This window comes from Delphinus delphis, chromosome 21 (assembly GCF_949987515.2).
Source record: "Delphinus delphis chromosome 21, mDelDel1.2, whole genome shotgun sequence".
Lineage (NCBI taxonomy): Eukaryota > Metazoa > Chordata > Mammalia > Artiodactyla > Delphinidae > Delphinus > Delphinus delphis.
This window is the reverse complement of record NC_082703.1, coordinates 13331347-13353100: the sequence shown is the minus strand read 5'-3', so window position 1 is coordinate 13353100 and position 21754 is coordinate 13331347. Positions and strand designations below refer to the sequence as shown.

General features: G+C 35.0%; 1 protein-coding gene across 1 annotated transcript in view; it reads left to right on the top strand.

Moving 5' to 3' along the window:
• TNKS (tankyrase) overlaps positions 1-21754 on the top strand; it is a 176230-nt gene that overhangs the window by 22975 nt on the left and 131501 nt on the right. Inside the window, exon 2 of the mRNA XM_060001288.1 lies at positions 1424-1648. Within this exon, the coding sequence (XP_059857271.1) occupies positions 1424-1648 (225 nt within the window). The remainder of the gene's footprint in view (positions 1-1423; positions 1649-21754) is intronic.

Here is a 21754-nt window from a genome sequence, read left to right as displayed (position 1 = left end):
GTGTTCCAGTTACTAATATGAAATTGACTTCTTTTCACCCAAAATTTTCAACTTAATTTGAAGGATATTTTCTGTGGAAACCTAATTCTGATAAATATCTGTGGAAACATATCTTTTACTTTGAAGACTTTTTTTAGAGCCTGCTTTCCTGGAATGAGTGGATTTCTAAAGATAGTGTGGAGGACATAACATTGAAAGAAACCTTTTTCTTTTTCCTTCTATTTTCCACATAGTTCTCATTTATTTAGTTTATATATGCATAAAATAAAGGAAGATAGGACCCTTATTGCTTTTCAGTTTTATTTAAGATGTCATTTTCTAATAACATTGCATGGTAAGTAATAGCATGGAGGTAGTGATACCTAGCCAGTTAAGTTCTAGTTAAATTTAAAGTAGGAAAGAAAGGATCATAAATGAAAGTATTAAGCTGTAAAGATAAAAATACTAATATTTGCAGTTTCCTTTTTTTTTTAACCCATTGCAATGTAGCTTGTAACTTCATCACAGTACTATAATGACTTTCAAATTGTCAAAATAACTGTTCTTTTCCATTCTCCATTGACCTCACTAAATGCTCATCATGTTGGACTTTGCATAGTGTTGTTGCCCTTTGACTTCCATAATGGTGTGTTTTCTTGGTTTTCCTTACCTTTCTCAGTGCTTGCCTAGTCCTTACAGTGCTTTAGATTTTTTTCTAGCTCTTCCGACAACCCCCCGCCATTTTTCTGTCTGAAAATTGTGATACTTTTCACCAGTGTTCTGGCTCTGTATTTCCAAATGCCTGCATTCTCACTTGTTCGTCATAAAATTTCCTCCAACTCAGTAAATCCAAGCTTGAATTGTTTCACCTAACCACCCATTCATTTAGTTTGGCTACCAGTCCCAAGATAGATGTTATGGCATTATCTTTATTTCTTCCTTTTCAAATATCTTGTAACCAAACTATCACTGCATATTTCTGGTTTCCATATGTTCTTCTCCAGTTGCCCTAGTGTAATGTTGAGTGTTATGATTTGGCTTAGATTTGGTTGTCATTGGTATTTAAATAACCTTTATTAAAATGTAGAGATGGATTTTATACATATGATTTTGTCTTGTGAAGCATGAGGGGAAAGTGAATGCCTTGGACAGGAATCTTGCCTCATTCATTTTACATTTCTAGCACAGTTGCCCAGCACATAATAGATGTTGAAGAAATGTTTTTTGAAGGAACTGAGCAAATTAAGGGAAGAGCTTTCTTAGTTCTAAGTTCTGTGAGATGAGAGAATCCATTTGAATGGCAACTTTTTTTTTTTTTTTACCTTTTTGCTATAGAACACAGTACTTCAGTTGTTCGCATTTGTTGGTATTGTTAAAGGAATTCTAGTGGTTCTTTTTACAAAATTGACGTACAGTATAAAATATTTTCCCTCTTCCGTTTTAGGTTTTGGAAGGAAGGATGTCGTAGAACACTTACTGCAGATGGGTGCTAATGTCCATGCTCGTGATGATGGCGGTCTCATCCCGCTTCATAATGCCTGTTCTTTTGGCCATGCTGAGGTTGTGAGTCTGTTACTGTGCCAAGGAGCTGATCCAAATGCCAGGGATAACTGGAACTATACCCCTCTGCATGAAGCTGCTATTAAAGGAAAGATCGATGTATGTATTGGTAAGTATTATTTGTTGATATCTAAATTGTACTATCAGCCTGACAGGTGTAACATTTTAAATGAAGGTTTACACAAGGAAGAAGGGTAACTTTTTCCTTGTTTTTTATTGCAGTGGAAATAGTGTTCCCAGAGAATAAATAAAGAAGGCTTTATTACTTATTCTTAGAAACAATTCTTTTCCACCAAGGGGAAGTAGAGAGATGGAAATCTAAAGTTGGTTAGGAACAAGTTTCGCAACATTAACTCTCCAAATGTGAGGCAAATGTCCACTGGTGTGGAACTAAATTTTGATGGATTACTGTTATCAACTTTAGTTAATTTACAGTCTCTTTAAAAGACTGCAAGTTTTCCATCCTAGCATCAATGAGAACCATTATAAAGTACAAGTTCTAACTGAACTGGATGACATATTTGGAGGTTTTAGGTTGATTCAAGGAAAGTCATGTAGTACTAAGGCAAAACCTTTTTCTTTACGTTACTAAAATTGAACACCAGCTATTTTATTAGCACTGGAAAAGCTCTGAGTGGTTTGAATACAGTAGTTCAAGGCTTAATATTTTCAACATGTGCCATAGTCTAGAGAAAAAGCAATTTCAAACAAAATTGAAATTTTCAACGATTTTAAGTATTGTGATTATATGAAATTGTATTCAATCAGCATGTCTTTCTATTTTATATGTATCTAAGTATATATATTTTTAGATTTTGCTATATTTTATAAACTCTTTCATTTTGAATCTAAAACAAGCTTCTAGAGAACAAGCATAATTTCTCCTGAGTGTATCATCTCCTTCTTGAAACTTGAGGTGGTGGATGTTCGTTTAGCCTGTGGCAGGTTGATTTACATAATTGTTGTCTTCCTGAATGGCATCCATTTGTTTAGTCAGATATTTTTATGATAAAACTCAAATACATATGTCATTTTTAAAGGTACAGAGGCGGTGCCATTATTAAGATTTTCTCCCTCTTCATAGCCATCTCTTCCAGCCTCAAATATATTTTTTAGTGTTCCTCAAATTATTGCATTGCCTGACAAAACTTCTTTATCCCATTCTCTCTCATTATCCTTTGTCACTTCACCATCCATTGATGTGACCCTTTGGACACCTTATCCTTTTTGATCTTTGACATCTTCCATTTTCACTTGATTTACCCATTTCCTCCTATGTCTCTCACTGAAACAGCCATGTCCTAGACTAAGTCATTTCATAAAAGTAACCCAAAAAGCTTGAACTTACCACATATTCTCTGACCACTAAACATCTTAAGTTACTTGTGATAAGTTACTAAGTGATAACAATTATTGAACTTGACATGTATTCTTACCTAATCTTCTAGACCTTCAACTTCCCTACTTTCATCCTTTCTTGCTTCACTTTGTCATATCCATTGGATTTTTCTGTCATTAGCTATAGAATTTTATACAGTTTTTACCTTCTTGGAATATTATCCCTTTTAGGCTTCAGTGTTCTATTTTCCTTCCTGTACCTCTCTGAATTTTTCATTCTATCAGTGCTTTTAATACCTTATTGAAATTAATATTCCTCTCCTCCTCCTAAATCCACTTCCCAAAAGTATATAATGAAAATGCTCCTTTTATCTAAGTTCATTTATTGGTTTTTTGAGTGTCAGTTAAAATTGAGGTTCAGTTTCAGACAACCCATTTCCTACCATAAAAATACTAAAATTCATTCCATAACTAAAAATATAAATATATACTTCTATAAACATTAGAATATAAAACCAAACTCTTAATATAAAGCTATATTATAAATATTCCTTTTGGGTCATTTTCTTGCACGGGCAGAATTGAATGAGACCTTTCTAATTCTGAGTGCAGTGATACTTGTATCTAAACTATATACTTTGTTTTCCTAAATCTCCCACAGGCAAGCATAGGCATTCTTTATTGCCCAAAGAACTTTTAAGTAATTAAAATTAATTAAAATTTAATTAAAATTTAAGTTTTTTGAATATTTTTATTGATGATTGTGATTCTGATATTATAGATTCTCCTCTTGAAGTGATCAAACCCTTTTTTTTCCCACTGAAAACTACTGATGTCTTACTTTATCCGTTAAAAATTGCAAAGGAGCATGTCTTTGCTGATGTTGTGTGCTTTGGAGATGTAGATTTGTTTCATCCAGTTGTGGATTCAAAAGGCTTTACACGTCATAAGTTAGCACATCACGCTTTATCTTCAGTTCCACTGATCATAGTAGAATTGGTCACCATTTTGTTGATGATGATCAATAAGATTGTGTGGGACTCATTATAAGGGCATAAATGTGTTTGATATTTGGGTGGGAGTTGAAGTTAAGCTTTTAGCTCGTAACCTCTTATGAGTTGACATTGGCTAGGATGGTCTAGGAAACCAGGCTAGGATGGTCTAGGAAACCATCAATTGTATACTATAGAGTCTAAGGTCTAAATAATACAGAATATTCACAGAATTATAAAATATTTATTAAATTAAATAGAAAATACATTTCTCATCTATTTCTTATACAACTGAATCTATAAATCTTTGCATAATGGGTCAATAAAACTAAGAAAGCCTCCTGTATGTTGTCTTGGCTAGATTGTTGTGTTGCCCTTGCTAGATTGCTGTGTTTCCCAGTAAACCACAGATCTTAAAATATCATATTGCTTTATTATATTTAACTCTTTACATAATAAGAGGCATTTATTATGTTTTGTTTTTGTTTTTGTTTTTTTGCGGTACGCGGGCCTCTCACTGTTGTGGCCTCTCCCGTTGCGGAGCACAGGCTCCGGACGCGCAGGCTCAGCAGCCATGGCTCACGGGCCCAGCCGCTCCGCGGCATGTGGGATCTTCCCGGACCGGGGCACGAACCCGTGTCCCCTGCATCGGCAGGCGGACTCTCAACCACTGCGCCAGCAGGGAAGCCCTATTATGTATTTTTAATATTTATTTTGAAATATAGATTCATAGGAAGTTGCAAAAATAGTACAAGAAGATCCATGTATCTATCCTTCACCCAGTTTTCCCCAGTGGTTACATCTTATGGAATCATAATACAGTATCAGAAATAGGACACTAGTGTTGGTACAGTGTGTATAGTTCTATGCCATTAATCACACGTTGAGATTCATGTAACTACTACTGCAGTCAAGATACAGAACATGTTATCAGACTCCCCAAAGATCCCCCTCATTCTACTTATTTATAGCCTACTTTTATAATGACCTACTCCCCATCCCACATCCTTAACCCCTGGCAACCACTAATATGTTCTCATGTGTATAATTTTACCATTTTGAGAATTTTATATAAATAGAATCATACAGTATATAATTTTTTGAGATTGGCTTTTTTTTTTTTTTTTCACTTGACCTTCCAGATTTTTTTTTAAATTGCTGATTATTATGCCATGGTGTTGATGTACCATAGTTTAGCCATTCACCAATTGAGGAACATTTTGGTTGTTTCTACTTTTTGGCTATTACAAATAAAGCTCCTGTGAACATTTGTTTACAGGTTTTTATGTGGAGATGAGTTTTCTTTTCTCTAGATAAATGCTCTGGAGTGTGATTGCTGGTAATACAGTAAGTATATGTTTAGCTTTTTAAAGAAACTGTCATAGTATTTTCCAGTGTGTTCCATGATTTTTCATTCCTAACAGCAATGTATGAGAGATCTAGTTTCTCTGCACCCTTGCCAGGATTTGGTATTGTCACTATCTTTTATTTTAGCTGTCCTAATAGCTCAACAGCGTTTTAATTTACACTTCCCTAATGGCTAGTGATGTTTCACTTGCTTATTGCCATCTGTATCTCCTCTTTGGTAAAATGCCTCTTCATGTCTTTTGCCCTTTTTCTTGAAATGGAGTAGGATGTGTATTATCTGGGATGCTTTTAGTTGCAAATAACAGAATACCTCAACAATAATCGCTTAAACAATAAAATCTTATTGACTCACATGATAGAAAGTCTGCACGAGGTTTTAGGATTGACTCAGGAGTTTCAACAATCTCTAAATAGGCAAACATGTTAGCTTTTCCCTCTTGGTTTCTAGCTCCAAGCATCATATTCTCACATCAACATCCAAAGCAGGAAAGGAGGAGGTAAAAAAAGGGCTTTTTCTACTTAAGTTTTTTTTTAAGAAGAAAAATCTTTCCCAGAAAACTTCCTCTTAAGAGCCCATTTTTCGGAAGTAGGTTATATGTTCACCCCCTGCAGTAACCACTGGCAAACAGGAATGAGATTATCAGAATTAGTACCAGTCATGATTTATCCCCTACATCTGGGCACCTTGCTTCCCAAATAAAATTGGATTTTTTTAAGTAGTAAGAAGAGGAAATAAATTTGAGTGGATGATTAATGATGTTTCCACAGAAGGATAAAACAAGTAAGATATAAGACTTATTAGTAACATGCCTAGGAGTGGGATTGCTGGGTGGAATGATAAGTGTGTGTTGAATTTTACAAGAAGCTGCATTTCCCTGATGGCTGAACGTGTTGAGCATATTTTTATGTACATATTGATCATTTATGTGTATTCTTTTGTGAGGTCTCTGTTCAGATCTTTTGACTTTTTTTCCTTATTATTCCCAAGTTTTGAGAATTCTTTTTTGTGTTATGGATATAGACCTGTGTTGGATTTATATATTGTGAATCCTTTCTCCCAATCTTGCCTTTCATTTTCTTAATGGTGTCTTCAGGCAAGCAAAAGTTTTCAATTTTGGTTGAAGTCCAATTTGTCAGTTAAAATAGAAAAAGTATTTGGTGTCTTCCCAGCACTGGAATAATAAGGTGAGGTATCTAATAGACAATTATTCTTAGGTTAAACACAGTTTATAGTGAAATAAGATTATAGTTTTAATTATCAATACATTGCAGAAATTCAGGAAAGCAGGTTTTGGTTTAAGGGTCTCTGCTTGAAGTGCCTTATGATAACTTAGGATACACTTTTAAAAATTAAAATGAAAGAATTGGCTACCCCATAATGAAAAATTGAATGTATTATGTGGCTCATTTTTAAGATTTAAAAGTCAGGTGGATCTTGTTTAATTAAAAAATAATTATCCAAAATATGCATGGTTATTTCTGTGATAACATTGTTTGCCCCTACTATTTGGAATATATTTCTAGAATCTAGGGAAATAGGTTATTTTTAATAACTTGTTGCATGAAATCTTTCTGTGAAGGAAGACATTAATTTGTAATACTTAAACTTTTTTTTTTTTTGGTTTGTGCTATCCCTTGGCTCTTCTGAGATCAAAAGACACACACAGATGTTCTTTGAGCTGTTTCTTCATGTCACTGGCTTTGGTCATAGTTTTTCATATTCCCGCAATATTGAGACAGGAATTATAAGCAGTTTAAGTAGTTCAAAGACAGTCTTTATAGTTCTGGTGTAGTCTTAACCTCTAGTTCTCATTGGCATCTCGGAGTAGAGTAGCTATCTGTCCACTCAATAGTATATTTCCTTTCCTTTTTTTTTTTTCCTACAAAATGTGAGTTGGGAGCCAAATATAAACTTTGGAGCACAAGTTTTAAGGACCAGAGTACCATTTACCATATTTTATTTTTTCCTACCTATGTTATTTAGGGATCACATTTTCACATAGAGTCCTCTTCAGCCTGGGTCTATGAGTGAGGGAACTCCCCTGCTATCACTTTCCAACTTGTAGCAGAAGCAAGGAATGAACTTATTTTACTAATAAGCCTTTGAGATTATGGAGAACATTGTTACTGGCCATAACCTAGACTACCCTGACTGACTACACTCTATTTATGAATTGAATTCCTAAGTAAACAATAAAGAAATGGTTACGAAGAATGACTTGTTTGGTTACCATCACAGAGAAAAATATCTTGGAGCTGATCCCCAAGTGAATCAGGGTCATAAACACAGTTCAAAGTGCTTTCCTACTTAATAATTAGCATATACAAGTGGTATGTGCATAGTGATGAATTAAACTAAAATTGTTGTAATCAAAATATATTTGCTTTCCAATGCAGCTGTAGGGTCAAGTGACAGTCTCTTAAACTGAATCAGGTAAGGCGTCACTTTGAGCATGCTTCCAATCAGTTAGTGTCTTGTTATGTGCACCTTTGGTATTCTGCTGAGATTGTACTTGGTTCTTCTTGGCTGATCCTATTGTTAGTCTTCTGTGGTAAGGAACTAACAATAATTGTCTCATTTATTCTTGTATTCTTGTTGCCTATAGCTGGTATCTAATTGTATACTCAAGAAATGTGTGTGGAATGACAGAGCAATTCACAGGAAGATGACTAGGTTCTCTCTGGCTTTTTTGCATTACTTTGTGTTAACGTGGATAAGGAAGTTGAGTAATTTTCTACTCCTTTTTTTTTTTTTTTTTTTTTTTGCGGTAGGCGGGCCTCTCACTGTTGTGGCCTCTCCCGTTGCGGAGCACAGGCTCTGGACGCGTAGGCTCAGCGGCCATGGCTCACGGGCCTAGCCGCTCCGCGGCATGTGGGATCTTCCCAGACCGGGGCACGAACCCGTGTCCCCTGCATCGGCAGGCGGACTCTCAACCACTGCGCCACCAGGGAAGCCCTCTACTTCTTGATTAGGTGGTATTTTGAGATTCTTTTATTTTAAAGTTATGTGAATTTGCAGCATGTCAGATAATCCTCTATTTATATACAAATATAAAACGTATAGTCAGATATAAATTATGTGTAGATAATCTACCATTTGTCAAATCGTCATTCTTCATTAAGGATGGGTTGTTGAATATTGGTTCTGAGCATGCATTGACTTCTGGTTATGGATTTTCTATAAGGAATGGGCAGTCATACACTTTTTGTTGTTACTTGTAGATTAAACCCATGAGTTCTCCTGTCATGAACTGAAGAGTTGAGACAGGGAGGGAGAAGAAAGAAAAAGGTGATGTTGGTACATTTACCAAAAATTGCTTTGGTTACATGATACATAATACAGTGTTTTCCCTTGAGGCAGCCCAAAGTACCTAACCAAACAATTTCACTAATATTTATAACCTATGCATGAAGCAGATGATTCAAATTACCTACCATTTTACTAGTGAAGAAAGGAGAAAGCTGTTACTTTGCCACAGTCTGTAGAGCTGATATAAAGTTGTTATAATAAGAAATGTTTTCTTGACTAAGAACAGAAAGTTCTCTCTGCTTAGTGAGATTTATTTGAGTGTATTTTAAGAATAAAAAACTAATTTCATTCTTTAAATGTGCCAAACAAATCCTTCTTTATTCTTAGTTCAGCTTTTTAGATCATCTAATATTTAACAAATTTAAAGTGGTAATTTTACCTTGCTTTAAAAACAAAAACAAAAACAAAATCTTAAGATAATCTATTTACTAAAGCTTAAACTGTTTTTATTATTATAACTCACTCCTAAAGTAGTATCTCTTTCATAATTTCCAGGCAACTCTATTTTATGTATCTTTTATCTAGAAAGATATATTTACTTTCCTTATTCAAACTCTATTTTAAATTACCTTATCTACACACTCGTGTTTCTCTTTAGATCATATAAATCTTTCTCCTTTACTAAATTACCTGATCATTTCCATGGTCCTTTGATGAAAAGTCCTGGAACTTGGGAGTGGCATAGGATTGAGGGTGGGGGGAGAGAAGGGTGGGACTACTTCTGGTACATTCTTGTCTTTTCAAATATAATACATTGAAGATTAACAGCTTTCTGGGTTTTGTCTTAACAGTAATATTAAAAGTAATAGATGTTCATTTAAAAAAAATTAGCGAGTACACTGATAATAATTGTCACACCTCATTTTCTGTCCATTTAGATTTATGTAGCCAATAAATGAAAATCGGTTAAAATGTAAAAAATTGAAAATTTAATTCCTCAGTTGTACTAGCCACATTTCAAGTGCTTAATTACCATATCTGGCTATTGGTTACCTTATCAGAGTGTGTAGATATTGAAATTGCCATCATTGTAGAAAGTTCTATTGGATAGGGCTGTTATAGTCAGTGTACCTGTGTCCATAGTCCTTTCTACATAAAAATGAGATCATTCCACGCATGCTGTTTTCTTATTTTTTCACTTTGTGTTATGACCATATTTCATTATCAGTGAATATTTTTGTCTAATCTCTTTTTTTTTTTTTTTTTGCGGTATGCGGGCCTCTCACTGTTGTGGCCTCTCCCATTGCGCAGCACAGGCTCTGGACGCGCAGGCTCAGCGGCCATGGCTCACGGGCCTAGACGCTCCGCGGCATGTGGGATCTTCCTGGACCGGGGCACGAACCCGTGTCCCCTGCATCGGCAGGCAGACTCTCAACCACTGCGCCACCAGGGAAGCCCTCTAATCTCATTTTTAAAGGCAGTCAAGAATTATATAGAAATAACCACTTTTAAAATCATTCACCTATATTAGGCCATTTAGAATATTTCTGATTTTTCACTATTTTATAAACAGTACTATAGAGACTATCATTTTCATTAATTACATATGTAAACCCTGATTACTTTAGGATAAACTACTGGAAAGCTAGAGCTTCTTAATAAGAATCAAAGAAATGTAGCTGCTGGAGTACTCTATTAGGGCTCTTGATTTAGTCTGTCACATTATCTATCCATATGCCATCCATAAATGAGCTAGGTTAAGAAAAGTCATTTCCCACACCTTCCTTACTCTTTGTAAAAATTCATTGAAAATTCAGTGAAGTCTTGAGAATTTGTTTCACTTGCTTTTGTTTCATTTTTCTCTCTCTTCCCTTTTTCTGCAAGAATACTTCCCTTTGGCATTTTTTTTTTTTCTTTTGCGGTACGCGGGCCTCTCACTGTTGTGGCCTCTCCCGTTACAGACCACAGGCTCCGGACCCACAAGCTCTGGACGCACAGGCTCAGCGGCCATGGCTCACGGGCCCAGCCGCTCCGCAGCATGTGGGATCTTCCCAGACCGGGGCACGAACCTGTGTCCCCTGCATCGGCAGGCGGACTCTCAACCACTGCGCCACCAGGGAAGCCCTCCCTTTGGCATTTTTAACATTACTTTTCCAAATAAAAACTGAATTGGGATCTTTTAAACAAGTCTCAATGTAGCATTTTCATAAAAACTAAAAAAAAAAAAATGGCAAAATTCCATACTTGTATCCTTAAAAAGGAGAAGAGCCAAAAATGATAGCAGTTTTTCCCTTCTGAAATAATCCCTGGTTAGAGTGTTTATGCATTTACCTGATATATTTGGGCTTACTTTAGTAGGCATTCTGGTTAATGGTGTTAAATATATATTGATATGTTTATATAGAGAGTTTGATATTTGTTCATTGTATTTTATTAAAATTCCCAGAATGAATGTCTTTATTCTCCTAAGCACTTAAGAAATATATCAAAGATGCTTAAATTAGGGGGAAAAAGGTCAAGTAACAAGAACAAAAGAACAACCAAAAAAACACCTCATACATCTTAAAAAGTGATGTAATGCTTTGCTTACTGCTCAAGACTGTCTGTTAAATTAATTAATTATATGTTTGCACTACTTTTAGATTAAACATGATTGTCCAAAACAGTCTATGGATTTCAGTGAGATGCATGGCTTAAGTTTGGTGTTGTATGAAAGTGGTATTTGAGGCAAATGGCTCATGTAACCAGTGGGTTCTCTTTACATGGTTATCATGTTATCTGAAACGCATGTATATTAAAACTGTGTCCTTGCTTTGTACAGTTCCCTGGTAACTGAGATTTCAGAGGCAGGCCCAGATTGGAGATAAAGACTCATGGAGTCCTTCTCACTCCCCATTTTCAGCTGACCAAACTAGAAAGTTGTTAAGTATAATAATTGCAGTTTCAGGCTTTAAAAAAATGTTATGTATTTTTGTTGTTTTAGTTCTTCAGTTATTTAAATCTGCTAATTCTCTTTTTTTAGATGGGGGTGGGTGTTAGACTTTTCATCTGTAAACAGAATCCAGGATTAAGAATGTAACCTTATTGTGAGTTGTTTCATATTCTGCCCTCAGGTATGACAGTACAAATAAGACATTAAGAAATCCCACAGTGTGTCCAAATATATGTTTATTTTGTGTCAAGCCTGAAAATTTCTATATTTGTTGTGGTACAAATAATCATGGTTACAGATAGAGGGCATATATTTCATTTTGCCTTTGGGGGGCACAATTTTGAGCGTTGATCTTTTGAAAGAATCTTTTGTACTTGAGTATGAGGATGGAGGGAACAAGAGAAGGAAGTATTCTAGTGGGTCTCCTAAAATGGAACCCTGGCTGCCTTGGTGTTACTGCAGAGTCTGGTTGCCTGCTTTCCCACAGGGGGTTGTTGGATGGGGTTAGGAAGAGGACATTGGTCGCTGGAGGAAGGTATTTAGGACAGATGCATAGATGTGCCCTTTAGAATTCACATGAAGGAAAGAAAGCTTGAGTTACAGTTCTGGTGTGATCTTGGCTTCTACTTGTGTAGAATGATAAGGTAGAAATTAAATGCTTGGCTTTAGAATTAAGTATGAATTCCCCTTTACCACAAATAATTTACTTGCTTTGAGCCTCAATTTCTCACATATAAGGTGGGCATCAGACCTACTGCATCAGGTTGTTATGGAAAGTTAAATGAAATAATAAAGCAGGTAGAGCCTCAGCAAGTGCTTGTTTCCTTCCACTCTCTTTTCCCTTGGGTGGCAGCATAAGGTGTTCTCAGAGATCATTTCTGTATTCTGACACTCCGGTAAAAACGTAATGACAGATATGTGGCTCTTTGTTGCCTTCAATGTGAATTAGTTTATGTCCTTTGTTTCATATTCATTGTTACTTTGTAAACTTGAATTATGATTTGATAAGACATGAAACTTTTTAAAAAATGGCAGTTTATACCTTTTAACTTAGCAGAGACATTGCAGGTAGGATAATGGAAAATTATCGTAACATAAACATTTTCCCCACAAATACTTCAATAGCAGGAGTAGTGATTTGCTGTGACTAAGTAAAAAGCGTATGAAAGCTTGACAAATGCAAAGAGATGTGAACAATGATAAGTTTTTAAAGGCAAATTAATTATGAGTAAATAGTTCTTCAAGTTGCTAGAGGGCATCATAATTGCTGTTTCTGAAAATTGCAGCCCTCTAGGAATGAGAGAAGGGAAAGAGCAAAGGAGGAACTCTGTTAAAAGAAAAAGGCATTCTTTTCCTCCTCACTGTGGCGGAAAGGAGCTCAGGTGGGATGTGAGAAACGTGATTGAATACTGTCATTAAGAATATCACTCATAGGATAATTTATCGAAAACAAGCTACATTAAAAAAATTATTTGATATATTTCCCAAAGAATGAAAACTTAACAGTTATGTTCTTTGCCTCCTTCAGGTTGAAAGTACAACAGTATATTGAGGTTCCAATCATTTGAGTTCTTAGAGACATAGGAAAATAATAGTTGTGATATTATTTCTTAAGAAACTAAAATTCAAAGCAGAATCAGAATATTATGGTACTGGCTCAACCCTGTGTTCTTGTGAAAAATGTTTTCAAACATGTGACTTTAAACCTTGTATCACTAAAACTGTAGCACTAAAACTGAATTGGTCTTAATATTTTATAGTGGGGGAATTTGCCTGGAAATGCTAGTAAGTCCTTGAGGCCTTACTCAGCTCTTAACAATTTAGGTGTGGACTCAGAAAGGCGGGTGAAACTTCTCTCAGAGAGATTGGGAAGCACCTTTTGCATGTGGTTGCTGTCCCTAGAACTGTAAAAATTCTGTCATCCTGTTATAAACTTACGTGGTCAGACTATAATATCTACTTCGTTACTTATTAGTGTTTTATTTACATGATTCTAGTCAAGCATTAGAAAAAGTAATCTTCCCCTAAGTACAAGGAAGTATAAAACAATAATTGGGCACAAACGAATTCATTGTTCCTAGGGCTGTTACCAGTTTGCCTTTATTTTAATCCAACTGGTATTTTTTTAGCACTCTGTGCATGGGATTCTATTTTTGAAAGGCAGATGAAAAGGTCCTGATTGAAGGGATAGGGTGTTTATTGAGTTCCTATTGTGTGCTAAGAACCAAGCTAGGTTTATATATATTGTCTCAATTATGACCGCAATCCTTGGAGGAAGGTAGTGAAAGAGGAAATTGAAATTGACAGAGGTGAAGTCACTTGACTCAGGCCAGACAATTGCTAAGTAGAGAGCAGTATTCTCAAACCCAGGTTTGTCTGACTCCTAGACAGGGCTTTCTTTTAGACTTGATTCTCTAGGGTTTCCAGGTAGAAAGGAGATATGCTTTGTTATAATCATTCTTATATTTGTTCTACTGCCTGCTTTATCTTATAATAAATTGTGGTTTGTGTAAGCAGATAATGCTGATTTCCCAGATGTATTGGGGCCTGCCTTAACTCCTTATTGAAAAAAGGATATAATTGAATTGGATATAAGAATCTGCTATATACACATACAGAATAATCTATACCTAAGTTACTCCATATGTAACGGACCTTTTCAAAAATTCTTGGTCTTCTCTGTTTATAGGAAATCTTGATAATGGGAGCAAAATTTAATTGGAGGATTCTTTTATTATTATAACATTTCATGCCAAAGTTTGATCATAAAGAACTAGTCTTATGTAAATTCAGTAAAATTTTATTTACTCGGATTAGCTTTTTTGAGTAAGTAATTAAATATTTTCTAATGTCTTTAAAAAAATTCTTACATGCACATGTGTACTATATGTTAGCCACTGTTCTAAGAGCTCCTTAAATATTTATTTGTTTTGTCCTCCTAATAATCCCATGAGTAGGTACTGTTATTATCTTCTGATTTACTGGTGCGGAAATGGAAGTACAGAGAGGTGATGTCGCTTCCTGGGGTCCCAGAACTAGGAGGTGGCGGAACTGGGATTCTAACCCATTCAGTCTGGTTCCAGAGGACCAACTGTTAACTGTGGTGTTTTGCCATTAGTAAGTGCAGCAGACTTAGGAGAGAATTTGATTTTTTTGAACTTATTTTAGCTCAATGAACTATCTGCCTTTATGTGCCTCATTAGATGGAAACCCATTTGTAACTTTTTTCCGTGTCCCTCACCAGGAAAAAATAAGAATACATTTTTTTCCTAAGTTCAAAGGCACATAAAGACAGATAGTTCCTTGAGGTAAAATTATGTATCACAAGTATGCTAGTCCCAGTTGTTGACAGAATTCTGAATTTTTGGTGACTTTTGTATGACAGGCAAAGACTAAAAAAAGTATGGTTAAAAACCTGGACTTTTACACAATAGAAAATTACTTCTTGACTATTTTACTTTAGACTTATTTCTACAGTCTCAGCATTATCACAGATTCTAAATTAATGTATTTATTTTATATTGGAATTGTTTATTTAATGCTATACCATATTTAATGTTGTTTGCTTGATAAGAACTGCCCAATTCTTATTTCTCCATTGGTTACAAATTAATTACTTTAAAGAGAAGCTTTAAGAGAAGTATTGTTTTGGCGAACATACTTAAACAGCATGTGTAAAGATCATTTTTGTCTGAGGAGAAATATCTCTCTCATTATAAAAATAATATATATTTGTAATAAACATTAAAACACTGTAGAAATATGTAAAATAGAGACATTTTTGTAACGATTCATTTACCATGTATAGCCATATCTACATAATACTTTAAATTTAAGATCTGTTATTGCTGTAGATGCCCATTGAGGTCCGCCCATGTACTCTAGAACTAACGCCTCTTTCCCCATCACCATTGTTTTTATTGCCTCTTCCAGCTTCTCTGGCCAAGCTTTTGAAGTCCAGAACCAGATTTGAGGCAAGCTGGAGCAAATTCTCTTTAATGAGAGTTTGGAATTAAGGTTCAGATAGTACAAGTATATGTATTGTCTGTAGCTGAGGGTGATGGCAATAAAGCTGGGAGACAGGGATAGGCAGCAGCAGGATAAATTTGGGGACATGTTTCTGCCTTTGCTTTTGATGAGATGCCTCTATTCAATAAATTTTCGTGTTGTTTAAGCCAGTTAAAGTAGTTTTTTCTCCCTTGTAATTAAAAAAAAAAAGCCCTCTAATTGATAAAGTCAGTACTCAAAGATATATTCATAAGTCACAGCATCTTAAAATTAAAAGAATCCTTAGAAATCATTTTTATTATTTACCTTTTACTATTATTTACTGTTTTTAAAAACACTAGTTACTATTTTATTGATTTACTATTTGTTTATTTCCTATCATGTTATTAAACCACAGAAATCTTCCTTCAAATGAAATCTAATGCGGTAACCCAATATGTTAAAGTGTTGAGAGGGGAGAAGCATAGACCTTCATGTATTCCACCTCACAAAAGTTCGTGTGTGTGTGTGTGTGTGTGTGTGAGTGTGAGTGCGGGGAGTAGGTGTGGTTTTAGCCAGGAGCAGTTTTGCCCATTGAGGAGATATTTAGCAATATCTAGAGACATTTTTGGTTGTCACAGTGGGGGAGGGCTGTTTACATCAATTGGGTAGAGGTCAGGGGTGCTGTTATCATCTTTCAATGCCCAGGGCTACTCCCTACTGTTGCAAGTTCACGTTGCAAGACAAGCCAAGGCCAAAGCCAGGGCCTGACTAATTTGACTAGAAACGATGCCACAAGTGCCAGCTCCTTGTGGTCCTTGTACTAGACAGCAAAAAGGATGACACTGAGAGGAGAAGGGCTGAATGACTGCAGCACAAGTTGTGGGATCCTCTGTTGCTGAAGAGCCAATAGAAGGGGAGATGAAGAAAGCCCCCTACCCTACCTCATCAGAAGTGGGAAGTGATGAGGGAAGGTAGAGTGGTGAGTGGAAGGTGGCCTCACAGTAGCTCCTTGCAAGTCTCTCATCCTTCATTTCCAGAGGTCACAAGGCATTTGCACCAAGACACAGATGAACTGTGATTCAAGTCTTTGCTTAGCATGTGAGGATACTTGCAGAGTCTCCAGGGCACCATGGTGGAGCCATCACCCTACACCTGCAGTAAATAATTATCTGGTCCAAAATGTCAGTAGTTCACTCTGCTCTAGAGTAGTGCTGTTTGGTAGGTATATAATGCCAGACATGAATGTAATTTAAATTTTTCTAATAGCCACATTAAAAAGTAACAGGTGATATTAATTTAATAATATATTACTTAAAGCAGCATATACAGAATATTATTTCAACATATGAGTATAGAACATTATTATGCTAAGTGAAATAAGTCAGAGAAAGACAAATACTGTATCACTTATATATGGAAATATAAAAAATACAACAAACTAGTGAATATATCAAAAAAAGAGGCAGACTCACAGATATAGAGAACGTAATAGTGGTTACCAGTGGGCAGGTAGGGGAGGGGCAATATAGCGTTAGGGCAGTGGGAGGTGCAAACTGTTGGGTATAAGATAGGCTTCAGGATGTATTGTACAACCTGGGGAATAGAGCCAATATTTTGTAATGACTGTAAATGGGAAATAACCTTTAAAAATGGTATATAACATTAAAAAACATTATTAATGAAAAATTTTATATTTTTTTCAACTGGTTTCTGAAATCTAGCGTATATCTTCTACTTAAAGCACATCTCAATTCAAGCAAACTTTTCATCAGTAATACTTGATCTGTATTTAGATTTAATAAAATTTACAGTTGAAACAGTAGATTCACATATCTAAGGTGTTCAAAACATATTAAACATCTTCCAATAACTGAATCATGTACCAGTGTATCATGTATCAACTTAATATTTAAATTAATTAAAATAAAATATAATTAATAATTCAGATCATCAGTCTCACTAGCCACATTTCAAAGACTCAATACTTACATATGGATAGTGGCTACTATATTGGACAGTGTAGCTCTAGGCACTAGAAGATCACTTAATCATCTTAATTTATGGCTAACCAGGCCAAGCTAAGACCACACAACCATTACTTCAGAACTTTTCTCCAGCTTGCTTGGATCTCTGTTCATTATATACCAGAATACCTGCTCTTAAATCTCCATTTCAGAAGAGTTTTATAAGTAGGGTCACATTAGGCTAGGCATTATATTATGAGGTTCTCAGAGGTTTTTCCAAAGGATATTAATTAAGATGAAAGAAGCCTACTTCCCTCAGTGAATGTCACTACTCATTCAGTGAAAAGATACCACTGAGCATCAAAAAAAAAATCAACATGAGTCTAGTTTATGTTGAGAGAAACTTACTGATTAGCCTGAGTATGTTGACAGGGAATAGAACTGATCATTCTTTCTGAGTCCCAAATTTAATTTGGTATGTAGAACCAGTATTTATCTCCTATGAATGTTAGAATTTGAAGGATTTAAATAGTTAGTTTATTTGGGGGTGGAAAGTGCTGGTAAGAAGATGGATCTTAATAAAGGAAGAGAATTCTAAAAAATATAAAGAGGAAATAAAATATTTTCAAAACAAAAAATTTTGCAGATGAAAATAAATATTAAATTTATATCAAAGAGTTTTCTTTGATTTGCCTAGTCAGACCTTATATATCTTGGTTCTAGAGTACTGTTTGTAGGAATGTATTTAAAGCTATTAACATTTATTTTAAAGTAATTTTTAAGGTATAACATAATTTAATTGATGTTACCTAAATTAAATTTATCCCAAGAATAGGAATATGGTGTTTTTACACTTGTAAAAATATCGTTTTTTGCAAATATACATGGAAACAGATTTATAGTTAAATCATTGCTTAACATCTGCTATATAGTATAACATACACTATAGTTAGGATAGGTTCACAAATTATTTACCTCTGACGTATTACTCTAAAACTTATTGCTTTGTTTTGAATTATCAACTATTTTTTATAGTAGTTCCTAATTTATATGTGTAATATATTTTTCTGTATCATTGAGTTTATCCTGTTTGAACTTCTTGAACGTATAAATTTGTGTCTCTTATTAGTTATGGGAAAATCTTAGGCATTATCTCTTCAAATATGTATGTGTTTCTTTTAAGACTGATGACAACATATTAGACCTTCTCACTCCATCCTTCGTCCATGATTATTTCTCCTTGCAGCATTCTTGGATCTGTTGACATGTTTTCCAGGACAATAAATTTCTCTTCAGATTTATCTAATCTGCGATTAAACCCCTCTATTGAGCTTTTAAAAAATCAGCTTTATTGAATTACAACATAAAATTAGTTTGAGATAATGAAATAAAATGCATCCATTTTAAGTATATATATTGACGAGTTTTGACAAATGTATACGCCCATGTAACCAGTACCACAATTTAATAGAGCAGTTTTATCACTCTAAAAAGTTCTTTGGTGTCCATTTGCAGTCAGTTTTCTCTTCCCCTCCATCATCCCCAGGGAACAATTGATCTGTTTTCTGTCACTGTAGATTAGTTTTCTGTTCTAGAAATATGTTCTTTCCTGTATGGCTCCTTTTGCTCAGCATGTTGTAGAGATTTCATCCCTCTAGTATGAGTCAATAGTTTATTTCTTTTTATTGCTTAGTAGTATTCTTTTGTATGGATATGCTACAATTTGCTTATCCTTTTACCTGTTGATGAATATTGAGATGTTTTTCATTTTTTTGCTTTTCTAAATAAACATATGAAATTTTCACGTGCAGGTGTTTTGTATGGACATATTTCTTTTCCTCTTGGATAAATATCTAAAAGTAGGATGTTAGAACATACAGTAGTGTATATTTACCTTTATAATAATTGCCAAATTGATTTCCAGAGTAGTTACATACCACTCTACAGGCCCACCAGCAATGGATGAGAGTTCCAGTTTAGTACATTCTCATTAATATGGAATACCATTAATAATAAAAGATGAGTCATTGCCCATCTTTTAAATTTGCATTTTCTTTTGAATAATAATATTGAGCATCTTTTCATATATTAGAAGTTTGTATATCTTTTGTCTTATGCATTGGCGATTATAGCTAGCTAAAATTTTGTCTCTTAGTATTTTGCTCCAAAATTAAAAATTTTATTTGCTAAACTTGGTGCTTTGTGTGATTTAATTTTAGAAACTCAGTCAAATGAGTATTTTTATACTCTAATTAAAAGAGCAAGATGGGGCTTCCCTGGTGGCGCAGTGGTTGAGGGTCCGCCTGCTGATGCAGGGGACACGGGTTCGTGCCCCGGTCCGGGAGGATCCCACATGCCGCGGAGCGGCTGGGCCCCTGAGCCATGGCCGCTGAGCCTGCGCGTCCGGGGCCTGTGCTCCGCAACGGGAGAGGCCACAACAGTGAGAGGCCCGCGTACTGCAAAAAAAAAAAGAGTAAGATGACTATGAAATACTTGCGAAACATTTTAACATAAACATAACTTCTTTTAAAATAGAGTGTTCATTGTGAGGAACAGTTTTAGACCTTTAATGTAGCTCTAAAATTCGCATAACAAAGAATTTACCATATCTTAATAGGAGGGTTTCTGCCATTAAAAGTGAAAACTATACTTAAATGCTTTTTCGTAATTTACCTAAAAGCCTTGCTACATTTTTAGCTTGGAAAATTCACATTGTTTCTATTTCTTCTATCTCCTTAAATCAGTTATTAGTGCCTGTACTTAAATATAATTTATCATAATAGCACTTCATATTTTTCTAGGAATTTGATAAGATGAGGCTTCACATACGTGTAGAAATATTTTCTAAAATGATATGAATGCTTAAATTGAATAGTTTTGAGGAATTAAATGACTCGATTTCAGTCTCTCCTGCATTGGTCACAGACTGAAGGCATGCTCCTTGAATCTGGCTCGCTGTTGCTGAATGTTTGCACCAGAAATAGGAAAATCACATGTCCTTCTTGCCATAGCTTTTTTGAAAATGTCATTTTGAATATTCTGATCTTACCTTGGGTTTAACTCTCTGTTATTATGCTAGCTGCTATATTTTCTCCACCCTTATAACTTCCAAAGGAGATAAATGGGTTTGAGATATAGAGCCTAGACATTTGGGATTTGAGGTTTGATAATGCCCTAATTGGTTAAAGATAATACAAGGAGATTTTGAATGTCCGTCCACAGTAGTCTCGAATTTACTTACTGAATGTTACTCAGATTTTAGTTTCCTTGTTTTTCTTTCAAACCTTAGTTTGTATATTGATTGTATATTCTGGGAACTTTGCTTCAGACATTTGTGCTACTTTTGAAGAAGAATCTGTTACAAGATGAATTTCTAATTGTATTATGTATCTGTAGTCATATTTTATTATTCCTTTTGGTAGCACAGAACTTTGAAAGCAACTTTTGAAGCATCCAGCATTGAGACTCCTACATGTCACTACTTCAAGTACAGACTGACAGTCTTGAAAGCCATGGTTGTTTTCTTTGCCCTATGTATGTGCTGTTCTTCTGGTATTAGAAAATAGTATCACACAGATCTTCATAGGGAATAGTGTGAAACAAATTTGACTTGAGGAATTGCTCAAGAAGTAGTTTGGTACTTTTTAATATGTACCCTACAACTTTGATCATGGACTCAACTATTAATTTTGTTTTTGTTAAATCAAGTGTTAGGATAAATAAATCTTTTTTTTTCCATTTTGATTAAAAGCGTAGGGAAGGAAAAGGGTCTGCTTGAGGCAAATCTTTCTTTTTTAAGATTTTAGATCTTAATGCTTAGACTGTAACTCTAAAGCATTATCAGGGATTTGAGGCCTATTCTAGATACATAGAAATCATTTATCTAGTCCAGGTCCTTCACTTTATAGACCTGGGAACTGGCTTAGTGCTTCTCAACCTTGTCTGTGGTCAGGGACCAGTTTTTTTCCTTCCCCAATACATGGCAAACTACAATAAAGATGAGGTACTGGAAAAAGTAATTTTAAAATGACACACACAGTTTTAAATGCTTCCTCTTGATTTCTGTGGTTATCTCAATGTCGATGGATTACAGAGAGTGCGAGGACTAGAACAGTCCATGGACCACACTTTGTCTATTACTGCCCACACTTTATCTATTCCTGCCCAAGGTCGAGGTTGGCAGACTATGACCATGGGCCAAATCCAGCTCACCCCTTGTTTTCTGTATGTCCTGTAAGCTAAGAATTGTTTTTACATTTTAAATGATTTTTAAAATACACAATAATAACAATATTTTCTTATATATGAGAATTATACAGAATTCAAATTTTAATAAAGATTTATTGAAACAGAGTCACACACATGCCTTTAAGTATTGTCT